At 45.5% G+C, this 13366-nt stretch overlaps 1 protein-coding gene across 15 annotated transcripts in view; it reads right to left on the reverse strand.

Annotated features, from left to right (window-relative positions):
* FHOD3 (formin homology 2 domain containing 3) overlaps positions 1-13366 on the reverse strand; it is a 463903-nt gene that overhangs the window by 63467 nt on the left and 387070 nt on the right. For 14 of the 15 annotated variants that reach the window (XM_055324588.1, XM_055324589.1, XM_055324587.1 and 11 more), the window contains one exon: positions 3160-3438. The exons of the other annotated variant lie outside the window; for it this stretch is intronic. In XM_055324588.1, the coding sequence (XP_055180563.1) occupies positions 3160-3438 (279 nt within the window). The remainder of the gene's footprint in view (positions 1-3159; positions 3439-13366) is intronic. 15 annotated transcript variants of the gene reach the window in all.

Consider the following 13366-nt stretch of genomic DNA (forward strand, 5'->3'; position numbering starts at 1 on the left):
CTCTACTGGGTCCTACTGTCACCACCACAGCAAGAAGGCTGACTACCCTCACTGCAGATGGGCAGGGTGGGGGTGCAGCAGTCCCTTGACCCACTGGTATCTTCCGAGTGAAAGTGGAACACTTACTCACATTGCCTCCAAGTGGAAGTGAAGGCTCAGCTTCCATTGGTCCCTACTGATTCTGGGATGGGGAGAATAGATTGCAGACTAATTCCACCCTCGATGACATCATTTTACCTTTTTTATGTGGAGTGGGGTGGAGGCTGAACTCCTTGCTTGGCCCAACTGGTATCAGAGAAGGAGGGTAGGGGCAATAGAATACTGGTTAGTCCTCTTCCACTGCCTTCCTAAGTCTCTTTCCTGCTGGGTAAAGGCAAAGGGTCAGATCTTTACGAGACCCCACTGACGGTACCTCAATAGAAGAACTGGGATGCCACTTCCTTCTGTCCTATAGGGGATAGAATATCAGTTCTCCATTAGGCCAAAACTACCCCAGCAAGGAAATGAGAGAGCACTATCAGCTTCTTTTTGGCAGGAGATAGAAGACTGGCTCCCTCCTGAGGCCCACTGACACCAGGGACTTGGAGGAAGGGGAGAGGAATGGTGTCACCCCTGTCTCCATGGAGTCGAGGTTATAGAAGATCACCTCCTCTTTGGTCCCACTGAAGCTACTAGGTGGGGAAGGGGTAGGTCAGCAGCTGATTTTTCATTAGTGCTGGTCTAGGGTAGGGCATGTATTAAAAGCCAAAAAGACTTTCTGTTCTGTTATGCAATCATTTTATTTTCCCAATTCTTTGGCTATAGGAATAAGATTTAGTCAGAGCTTTGCTGCCATGTCACTGAAGTCCAAAGATCTTAGACAGTCGGCCTTCTTCTTTCCAGTTTCCAGGGACCTCCTATGATTGTTCTGTTATACCCAGAGTGTTTCTATTTCAGTTGTAAGAGGAAGGAACTTGGAACAATAGACCTGCTCCATCTTAACCAGATGACTCTTCATTCAATAATTCATTAGTGGTTTTGTGAGCCTCTACTATGCTCCAGTCCTACAGGTAGGAAGTGAGGACTCATAATGAAAAAGACAGATATCCCCATCCTCACAAAGCTGACATTCAAGTGGAGGTAATAGTTATACCAGTAATTACCGCAAAGTGTAACAAATACTACAATAAAACCTCTCACACTAATGCCATAGAGCAGAACACATGAAACAAAAAGAAAGCCGTACAACCAGAATAGGTTGAGACTCTTTCAATCCCTACAAATTCATTTCTGAGTAATGGATACAATCATTAGAGTCATGAAAGGCAACAGCTATGATGACAGAGCTGCCCTGACTCCACAGCTGGTGATGGTGCCTGGGAGCAGTGGGATTTTCTAAGAAGTTGCAACAAATAAACATGATAACATCTCTTAATAGCACCAGACTGAAACAGGAAAAAAAAATCACTGCAAAGCCCTAATTCCTGAGTTAATACTCTTGGACACCACCAGCTTTTGGTAGAAAGTCAATGGTTCTTCACTGAGAGTACAGTCTCCATTTTTGGAAAGTTGCCCTTATTTGGAAAAATATTGGACAATCTGATCCAAGAAAGTTCTGTTCCTTGGCTTCTTTGCACTAACCCCACTTGTTGATATGTTTTAGGCTTGCTAAACCTAGTGATGACGAATAATTCCTACAGCTATTTATAATAAAACATGATTTAAGACCAAACTGATCAAGAAGACTTACCCGACCTGACCCCCTGTACTGTGACCATAAATCACATCAAATGTGAATACTAAGAAGTAGAATTTGGGAGACTAACTGCCATCTGACTTCGAGAGATACATGTAATAAGTAAATACCGATACTTACAATACCTTCTAGCACATACATCTTCAACCAGACACAAGATTTTCAATGCAATAACTACTAAGATATAAACTAATAATATCTTTCAGTATTTTTTCAGTGCATCATAGTGACTAGCAATATAAAGAATAAAAATAATACAGCTGGTGAAAACTCAAATATCAACTAAGACTCAGCCATTGATTGATAGGTCTCATGGCAGGCATTATGGCTCCAATCATTCATTCAAAATGAATGAAATCATTCATTTCATTCACACATCCATGTTTCAGAGATCATGTATTCTTAATCTATGAGCTAACAAGCCATGCATGGGTTATGTCACTGGCTGGCAGGCCCTTGTGAAGCCTTCATGATGCACTTTGGGCCCAAAGCATAGGCTCCTTGAGTGTGTATCACTCTGTAGCTTAATGAAGACTGGCTAGTAAGACATGCCTCCACTGGTGAAATGTGTTAGTTGAGAGAGGTGGCTATCCTCTCAACAGCACACAAGTCATGGGTAGGAAAACCAAGCCTATGGTGTTGCATATGAACCATAATTCAAGTGATTATATAAATCCTTTATAATTCCTATAACCCTCTGTGGCACCCTCCCTGAGTCCCCAGTGAGGATTAACATTCCATTTGGTCTCTCATCATAAAGTTACCATTACACATATGAACTGAGTATCAGCTATAATGCCAAAAGGATCTGATTTCATAAAGAAAAGCAAATGCTTTATAACAAAAGCATGGCCCTGAGCATATTGTAGAAAGGTACTTAAATTATGTATATTCCACTCAAGCACATCAAACTGACTTCAGCACACTGTGAGCTGTCATTTTTTTTTTTTTTGGAAGTACCCTTTCAATTCATTTTAACCAATTTGCTCTGGTTTGAAATGTCCATCATAATACCTTAGCACATTTCACTGAAGAAACTTTCGAGGGAGCCGATAGCAACATATCTCTAAATATAAGTAAGAAAAAAAAACTACATTTACTATTAATGAGCAATTAGAAGGGAATGAGGCATTTCTCCTTTGGGACTTATTCCTTAGGCGAAGTCCTTTCCTGCCCTCATTATTGCCTTTTCCCACCTATAGAAGTGAAGCTACAATAATATGGCAGTGGGTGTGGAGGCCACCTCCCCATGGGGCAGGAAGCTGAGGGGCTGCCTATAGTGTGGCCACATCTCTAACCTGCAGACTCCAGGTGACACAGCCCAGTGAGCAAGCTGAGCCAGCAGTGACCTCAGTGGCCAGCAAACCAAGTCCCCTGCCCAGGTTTCCCTGGAATTTATTTACTGAGAAAAGGGGCTGTATTACCAGTTCCCCTGTCCCTGGAGAGCTTGTCCTCCTTCTCCTCCCTCTCTAACGTGCTGCTGGAGGACGAGATGCTGGAGGCAGAGCAGTTGTCCTTCTCGTTCACCTCCTCGCTCTGCCTCTCTTTCTCACTGAGGGAGGCCCGCTCTTCTGGCTCTTGCTCCAGTGCTCGCTCCACTTCACTCTCTGCTCCCACGTGGGCAGGGGCTACTTCCGGGCTGGCCTCATCCGTACCCTGCCCCACCTCCGCCTCCGGTCCAGGTTCAGGATCCCCAGCACTCGCTGGTGGAGACAACAATGGAAATTATCATCACAACAGGAATTTCTTGGGAATGTCAAGTGAGGTGTGAAAGTAGACATGAGGTTGACATCCCTTTGCTGTTTGTTGTGCGCAGAATCCTAAAGATGGCCCCAGGATTCCCATCCCCTGGTTATTCAGTTGAACACTCATCTAGGCACTGGGAAGGGATCGTGCAGCTGCTGGAACAGTCTCAAATCACTTGACTCTAAGATGTGGAGATTATCTAGGGGGGCCTGAAACAACCCGGTGAGACTTTTTAAAAGCACAGTGTTTCCTGATTGGCAGCAAAAAAGAAAGAGAGATTAGAAGCATGTGGCTTTAAAGATAGAGGGGTCATGTGACAGACAAGGAATGCGAGTGGCCTCTAGAAGCTGAGAGCAATTCCTGGCCAACATAAAACACAGAACAGGGACTTTGAGCCTGTGAGCACAAGAAACTGACTTCTGCCAACAACCTAAATGAACCTGAGGTGGATTCTTCCCAGGGCCTCCGGGTAAGAGACAGGCCAGTCACAGCCTTGAGGGTGGCCTCCTGGTACCCAGGGCTGAGAATCCAGTTGAATCATGCTGAACTTCTGACCCATGGAATCTGTGAGGCGATAAATGGGTCTATTTTGAATCACAGTTTGTGGTAATTTGTTATGTACCAGTAGCATCGCTAAGTTTTATCAGGAGCTAAACCAATGAGGACTGTTGCCCTTTGCTTAAATTAGGTTTGCTTATAATTTGATTAGTCCATAATTTTGAGAGTTGTTCAGGAGAATCACTCATGGGCATAGAACTATTTGTAAACCTATCGAGGCTGGAGATTTGATGCTTGTAGCAAGGTAAAATGCTCACACTCCCAAGTGTGACATCCATCCCCTAGGGAAATTGCATAGGATGGCTTTGCATGGTTTTACTGAGCAAAATTCTCAGCTGTGCACTGTATATGGGTAGCAAAATGATTGAGGATACAGAAAGTTCTGAGCCAAATGTCTTGTGTGAAGGCTAAAGGGAGACAGGTCACTCCTGAGAGTGTGATCCTCAGGGCTGGGCAAAATCACATTTTTGAGTCCCAAAAGTGTGTGCTCAAGCCCTAGGCATAGGGTACTCAAATACAGAATTCCAGCAGCATCTGCATGGGGCAGGGGCTATAAGAGATCTGCCCAGACCTCAGGAGAACAACTGGACCAGGGAGCTCCCTCTGTGGAGGCAACCTGCTGGCTCAGGTGAGTGGGGACAGCTAGCAAGGGAATATACAGAACAGGCCAGCAGGGACGGCAGTGCCATTACTATGGGAGAGGAAAGTTCAGGCCTCACTGGGCAGGGAGCTCAGCTACCCTCAGCTTCCCTCGGCTTCCCAGCCAGAAGCTGTTCTGCCTGGAATTATTGGGTCCAGTATCCCCGACCCTCATCTACTCTCAGGCTGCTTTCCTCTGAGAAAGAGGGAATCGAAGGAGGTGACATGTCAGCCTCTCCTTATGTCCTTGGGTAAGTTCCAACCACCAAAGGACAGAATAATTCCTCCAGGAGAGTCTCTCATGCCCTTTGGATAGGAATGGGGTGTAGCGGTCAGAGAGCCTCTCCCTTCTGCCTGCCCATGACTTCATGATAGGTTGTATATCTTCTAGCCTGATAGAGGAACCTGCTGCCTTGGGAGACTAGAGGAAGGTAGGCTGGGGCAGCAAAGACCCTGTGTCCAGCAAAGACCCCTGCTGGGGGTCCCCCAAGAACTGGTGATATGAGGACAAAGTTTCCAGGCAGAGATGTGCTGTCTGGCAGTAGCAGGAGGAAACCAAAGGACATACAATCATGAACCCACATACCTAAGAATGGGCTTGTCAGACACTTTTCCTCAAAAGCAGAGACAGAGCTGAGTACAGTGAAAGAACAATACATCCTTGAGAAAAATCCCCTTTGGTATTAAAGGAATTTTTATGGTGATTTCTTTTTCATCTGATAATAAAACATTTAGCAAGGAGATACAAACATCCTTTGGTTTACGAGCATGGCACAAGCACCACGTTACCAACAGCACTGTCATCCTTTGGTTGACAGAAGGCATATGTCCTTACACACATTTATTTCAGAATAGCCACATCAAAACGAAAATGTGTTTCCAACAGTCTAGCATGTGGCACACATTTGAGTTTTAATTGGTGAGCATATGGTGAAAACTGGCTAGGGTGCCTCCATGTGGCTTTATCACTGACAGGGAGAGGGGTGCAGTGGGCTGCCATGAGCCTGTGTCTACTCTCCATCCCCAGGACAGTGGGCATACAAAGTAGGAAAGACCCATGATTTGGTGGCAGTATGACTTCAGCCCACGTGCACTCCACCATGTTTCCTTCCACGGAAGCAATGACGCTGGCCCCTGATTAGCCCTGGTGGTCTGGACAGGTATGGTGATGGCCATGCACATGCTAGAGAGCCACACATTCTTGTGGCTGAAACCCTAAACGATTTCATCCTCAAATGCTAGGGCCCTCACTTTGTGGAGATATTTCTATGTGTGATCCGACTACTGGGTGGTTGCTCTTTGTCATTGCTGCTGGAGAGGCAGACATCTCCAAAACTGCCTCCTGACCACCATGCAGACTCAGCATCACATCCCTGATGGCAAATCTGCAGCATGTAAGGTGGTCTTAATGATGAACAAATAATATTCACGCAAATTCTAGTCAAGCGAAGCCATCAAAGATAGAGAGTGACTGTAAGCGCAAACACACATGGCTGCTTCCCGATAACACTGGTACTGCACATGCCAGGCAGCATACTTGTCACTGACATAGCATATCAGCTTTCAGAGGGCTCAGTCTTTGGCTAGGGAAACAGGACATAAAAACCCATCAGTGGGGATCACAGTGATATGTGGCTGGGCACCCAAAAGAGGGCACTGGATAACAAGTGATGTGGTGGGGTGGGGGGAGGGGTCCCTGGAAGGAGCAGCTGGGACCCATGGCAGAGCCCTTCTGCAGCTGCATTAATCAAACATATAAATGGGGCAAAAGGTCCCTAAAAGCTGAGACCTCACCTTCCTCTCATGTACTGGGCCAGCATCTGTGCAGCGTCTTTGCTGCACGCAGAAAGCCCTCTGAGACTGTACCCTGAACTCCAGAATATTTCTACCCCCCCTTTCCTGTTCTCTTTCATCAAGACATCTCTTGTCAACACCCACTCCACACATACCCACACCCACACCCCCACTCCTTGTATCACTGCCCCATGCCAGGCTGCCCCACTTGGGGCAGACAGGGGAGAAAGTATCATCTACCCTCAGGGAGTACACAGGAGCAGGAGGAACCATATCATACTAGCCTTCAGGAGCAACCCAAAGAGAACAAAGGCATTTATCAGCATCATAGAGTGGAAACTGTTCACAACTTCCCACTATAGCCAATCCCTGTATTTAATGAGCATTTCTCTGGCCCAACAATGGTGTTGGTGGTGAAAGACACAGTGATACATGAGTGGCACAAGAGACAGACCCAGGGCTTGTCATCGTAGGGATTACAGAGGAGCAAAGAGAACCAACATGCCTGGCCATGGCCTCTGCATAGCAAAGGTGGGGGAACCTCACCACCAATGAACATGGAAATCCCAGCCCCTTGGCTCACCCAGATGCAATTAAACAGATCTATACAGATCTATACACATGGCAGTGTTCTAAAAGCAAAAGCATGGTGCCCTGGGGGTGGGGTTCGAGGGCATGGCTAGGGACTTTGCCCCCCCCCCCACATTAGTTACTATGCCAAAATGACATTTAAGCAGGGTCTCCAGGAAGAAAGTGAGTTAAAAGGTAGAAGAGTGGACACAAGAATGTTCTGGGCAGAGGGAAGAGTGTGTGCAGAGACAGGAGAGCACAGGGCATGCCAGAGGAATGAAAGTTCCCTGGTGTTTGGGCTTTGGCAATGGGTGCAAGGACTTGGGATGTCATGCTAAGGGCAGTGATGGCTGCTGTAGGTAGAGACAGGCAAACAACACTTCCCACTGGGATAGCTGCCACGTGTCTGGAGCTATGGATGAAGCTCTTCAGTAGTGTAGAGCAGAGAGCCCAAGAAGCAAAGTTTGCAGACAGAGACTGAAGAGGTAGAGGCAAATGCCAGACACTGGAGCTCAACAGACAATGATGAATCAAATCATGGTGCCAATGGGAAGCTGGTCCACACCCCAGAGAGCCTCTGGGGAAGGTAGTGTGTCAGCTTTGAGGGGAGCGTGGGGTGCTATCTCCCGAGCACTGCAACTAAGCACACCTCACGTGAATGGTCTACCAAATCCACACAACCCCTCTAGGCAGATGCCTGTCATACTGCCCCCAGAAAGCAAGGCCAGGAAGGAACAGGGGAGGCCCAGGTCATGGTGCTGGGCAGGAAGGGGCAGGGTACGCCTTCCTAAGCATGTGCCTGTAAGGACCCTGAGCCCTGCCTTTGAGGCAAGGTCAGAAGTGACTGTAATAAACTAACCTTGCAAGTCAAGAGGTGCCAGGGCGCTCCTCCCTCCCGACTTTTCCATCACCAGTCATGTCCTCTCATCACCTTGGACAGAGAAAGGACGTGAAGATCTGCCGCATCTCTGGGGCTGGGCCAAAGAGGAGAGGCGTTGCGAGAAGTTCCTGGGCCAGGGGCCAGGTAGTCCTCCCCACAGCACGAGTATGGAAGGGGAGGGAGGACATGGCAAGAAATGCCTGGCAACATAAAAGGCACCCCAAACTGGGACCCATCCTCCTGGCCCACATCCCAAGCGAGCGAACTGATGGGATCCTGGTATTGCCAGAATGCACTTAGCAAATGCCAGAAAAATGTATTTGGCCAGAACCTGCGCTGACCTGATTTAAAGGGCTTTAAACTAAAATTTAAGGTTGGAGTGCGGAAAGGAGGAAAAAAAATCGCAATTAAACTGCATAAAGGGATATAGGAGTGGATAATTTGTGTAATGTGAAAGAAATCATTGAAAGAAAGAGGTCCATGGTATATTCAGAAAGAAGTGACAAGGAACCCGGTTGTCGCCATCCTGGGGATGGACCTGTAGCCCCAACATGGCCACTGAAGGGAATCCTTTACCCAAAGACAACAGACGTTACAGGAGAGAGAGGCTGGGCGTGGGAGCAGGACGGGAACCCACCGACATGAGAACCACAGGGAAAGAGGGAACACTCCACTGCTTTTGTTGGGAGAATATAACAGGGTGCCAGGTTAGATGCCGGGACTTCTTCATGCAGATCACAAAAGTGGGAGAGAGACAAGAGCGAGCAGGCCCTGAGGAATTCAGCCAGGGCAGATGACAGCTCACAGCACGTACTTCTCTTTGTCCCTCCAAAAGCCCAGCACCAACTCCTCATCTGGTCTTGAAATCTCCTTAGGGGAGCCCGGGGGCTCAGCAGTTTAGCACCGCCTTCAGCCCAGGGCCTAATCCTGGAGACCCAGGATCAAGTCCCATGTCGGGCTCCCTGCATGGCGCCTGCTTCTCCCTCTGCCTGTGTCTCTGCTTCTCTCTCTGTCTCTCTCATGAGTAAATAAATAAAATCTTAAAAAAAAAAAAAAGAAAGAAAAGAAAATCTCCTTAGATGTCAGGCCCTGCGTACTAGGTACCAAGTGCCTTCTCCACACTGGCGCTTCCCAGAAACCACATGCACATCACTCTGTGTAGTCCTCACACCAGCAGTATGAAGATTAGCGTGAGAAACGAGGACACATGTCCAGCGAGGTTAAGCAACTGGTCCAGGGCTACACAGTGGGCTGGGTGCTCATGGCTGCTCCTCCAGACCCACTCTCTGTTCTGCTCTGTGCCCTGGGAAGCTGGCTGCTTCTCACTTTCACAGGGAGGTAGAGGCATGAGCAAGAGGAAGGAGACGCTGGAGCATTTATGCCTCTACTCTCTGCACGTGGGGCCTCAGTTCAGCAGAGGTTGTCAGGCCACCGTTTCTGTCCTGTGTGCTCCTTCTTGAGGGGACAGCTCTCACCGTGTCCCAGGAACTGACCGAGTTCCTCCAGGCCTGGAAGTGGGAGCAGTGTTAATGGTCTCCTACTGCTCCTAGTCTCTGGAGGCTTCTCCACCAGATGGTCCCATGACCTCGTCCACACCTCTGTGAGCTGTGCCTTCACTGGCTGCCCTGAGACACCCTCTGAGCATGCCCATCTCCTTCCCAGCTCACCAACAAGCAGATCTGGGATCTGAACCCCAACAGGAATAACTGAAAAACTGAGGCTACCAATCAGGATATTACACTGTGAGGTGGGTGACTTATGCTATAAAGGAAAGGTATATAATCATTCCTAAAAAAACAAATACAAAATACAGCATGCATGAATGTTCCAGGTCTCCTTTCATCCATGTCCCTGACAACGGAGTCCAGAGTGTCCAATTGGAATCTCCTGTCATGTAACTTTTCTTTGTAGAGATAAATTGCTGGTAGAAAGATCTGAACTTAATAAGTCTTTGGGTGGCTTCAATTGATTTCAATCTGTGAGGGTGTCTTGATGACTCTGCCAGGACTTGGCTTTCTGGCAGGTTTATGAAACCAAGGGCTGGGCCAGCCAATTCTATAATAGTTGCTCCAAATCATGTACATTCCAGGGACCTCCCCAGTTCAGAGCTAATAACTAACACCATCAACTTTAAACTTGTGGTTTAATCACATAAATGTGAAAAAGGTCCCAAGAGAAAAAGCTCACCACTTTGAAAATTGTTTAGACTTTGCCTTTGGTGTTGGGCCAGTTCATGCTAAGCTGTTCACTCAGATTCACTCTAGAGCAGGATTTCTTGGCCTTAAAACCATGGCTATTTGGGGTTGGATAACTCGGTTGTGGGAGGGCTGTCCTCTGCACTGTAGGGTGTTTAGCAGCATTCCTGGCCTCTACCCAGTATAGGCCAATAGTATCTCCTCCTCAGTTGTGCCAACTAAAAATACCTCCAGACACTGCCAAATGTCTCTTGGAAGAGGGAGTGGGGTAGGCAGCAGGGATCATCCTGTGTTGAGAATCACTACCCTAAGGAATAGTTTCATTACGATGGACTCAAACTTAGCCTACCAAACAAACTCAGCTTTACACAAACAACCCCACTTCATCAAGTGCAAAATATTGATCCTTCAGTCTCGTGAATTCATCTGTCTTCAAAATTTAGCCCAGTTTTATTCTCAAAATTTAGAGTTAGATTTTTCCAAACAGGCTCAGCCCAAGCCACTTCTTAAGATGAAAACCCTGTGAGACCAAAATTACCTTCAGAAGGCCTTTTGGAAGATGCCACTTTATAAATACCATATCAACCCTCATAGTACCAACAATCAAAGTGCTCATTTAGCTTCAATGGAATGCCATAAGAAGTACTGGGCTTATAGTGGTGAGCCATGTTACCAGGAAACACAAATCCTTATACTATAAAATCATACTTGATGCAGTGTGTTGTTCATACTAGAAAAGGCACATGAGAGTCAGGAATGACTCAAGATAAATACACATCCGTGGCCCTTGTCATGCTCACATGGAAACCCACACCTGAGTTGGATGTTGGGGAGGATTACAAACACTACTCAAATTGTCATTTTCACTTCCTCAACCTTTGCCTCTTGGATTATGCCTCTGACTGAGTACACTTGGTTCAACATATACAGGATGTAATTCCACTGTACTATCATATTAGACAAAAAATATGTATCTAGTTTCAGGTCCAGTTCTTGTAAATATCAGTCAGTGGATAGATTCTATTTCACATTATAAACAGAAATTGAAAAAAAAGAAAAAACAATTTAAGATTATTTTATCATGTATCATTATTCTATCTGTTTTATGTCCCTGCTTTATCATTATTTTGAACTCAAACCATATGATCCCAAACATCAATCCTTGGATATGAAGACTTCCTTTGAGTTTGTTTAAATTCTTCTAAAATCAGATTAGACAGATCTTGTTCTGGCTCAAACAATGTCAAATAGGATCAGTTCCAGTATTCTTTTGTCTTTGAATGCCCAGTGAGGGCTGGTGGAGCTCCTAGATTAACTACATGCTCATTTTCTTACAAGAGCAAGTAGGAAGACAGCCTTTCCTCAAGGATGAAGACATTGTCTGATTCCAAACTGACAATGCATTTCAAGAGCACTTCTAGTTCTTGTCAAGTCCCAGACAGAACATTAATGACATCAAAACAAAATAGCTATTTTGGAAAGGATATACTAGCACTAAAATGGATAGTCCTGAGTCATAACAGCTAGCAAATAAATTGATTAAACTTGAGTTTTTTGATTAATTCACTTTTTCAGGCTTAGCAGGATGCAGTTACTTTTAAATAGATGTTCTAATGTAATTAGCAGCTATACTCACTCCATCAATATTTATCGGTACCTCTGATGTACCAGGCACACTGTGTTAGGCATAAGAAAGTGAGATGTGAAAAAATATCTTCCCCAAAATATTTTTTCAGGATAAAGCGGTCTAGTCAAGAGATATTATGGGATCAAAGCAACTATTATCTAAAGGAGGTATTAGCTCTTCCTGCCAGTAGAGTCTGACCAAGCCTAAGCAGAACCAGCTGGCCTACAATTGGGGTACAATTAGAAATCTCACTTCTAAAATCTCACCCCAAACAGTTGACTCTTCTTCAATTATATCTAGTCACTAATCTGCTGAGTCAGTAACTTAGTTTATTTGACCTTGTTAGCAAATTTATTCATAAAGATAGAGAAAGATCCACTTAATATAAGGGGTATTTTAATAGGTGGTTGAATAAATATCTTTATCAATTTATCAAGAATCATCCTCTGAATGTTGTACATCCTTTAGAGTTAGATCCTCAGAAGGAAATGGTCCACATGTAAGTTCTCTGTGAAATTTTCCTTTCTATATTAATGCACCATCCTTTCTTCAGTCTTTATATAGAGTGGTCTATATTGTCAAATATGTTCCTTCATCATGACCCTTTTAATAATTTCTGGATATAGGGGAAATAGCTGTCTCTATAGATTAGAGTGTTTTCTTTTTTCATCCTATTCATTCATTCCCTAGTTCATAAAACATTTACTGAATGTTTATTCTGCTCCAAGCACTGGGAGGTAATAAAGGTGAGTGCAGGCATGGGCTCTCCTCTGGGGAACACATGGATCAGGAAGAGGGAGCACTTATTGCATATACAGTGAGATAAGCCCTGTATCCCTGGTATGTGCAAGATGTAAGGGAAACATGTGAGAGGAATCAAAGGAGGCTTTAGAGAAGATGCTTCAACTAGATGGCTAAGAGCCCAGTGGGCACCCCGTGGAAGAGGGCTCTCAAGCATAGAAGCACATGTGAAAGAAGATAGCACCTTTCAGGTAGTGACAGTGGTTTGGTGCTGATGGAATGTAACATGTAGGAGTGGTTGTAGAGGTCAAAGACTGGTTGTAGAGACTGGATAACCAAAGTCTAAGTGCCGTGTAAGGTCTTAACTTTATGGTATAGATAATGGAGAGCCACTAGAGCTGTTTAAAAAAAAAAATCCTGATTTTTTTTTTTTTTGGTTGGATTGCTAATAAGAACCTCAAAGATATGAGATCTATTAGAAGTTATTGAAATGGAGGTATCTGAGTGACTCAGTTGGTTAAGTGTTTGCCTTCGGCTCAGGTCCTGATCCTAGGGTCCTGTGATTGAGCCCCACATTAGGCTCCCTGCTCAATGGGGGGTCTGCTTCTTCCTCTCCCTCTGGTCCTCCTCCTGGCCTGCGCTCTCTCTTTTTCACTCTCTCTCTCCCATAAATGAGAGTTAAGACGAGGACCAAGGCATTGTCGATGAGAAGATAGGAAAGAGGGCTGAACTGAAAGGAGCACATAAACACTTGGTGATTGCATGCAGGTGTGAGCATTGAGGGAGGAGTCAAAAATTATATGCATGCTTCCAGCTTAAATGACTAGGCCAAGAGAGATGGTCTAAACCAGATGAGGACTGGAAGGAAGGAACAGGTTTAA

The sequence above is a fragment of the Nyctereutes procyonoides genome, unplaced genomic scaffold, assembly GCF_905146905.1.
Source record: "Nyctereutes procyonoides isolate TBG_1078 unplaced genomic scaffold, NYPRO_anot_genome, whole genome shotgun sequence".
Taxonomy (NCBI): Eukaryota; Metazoa; Chordata; class Mammalia; order Carnivora; family Canidae; genus Nyctereutes; species Nyctereutes procyonoides.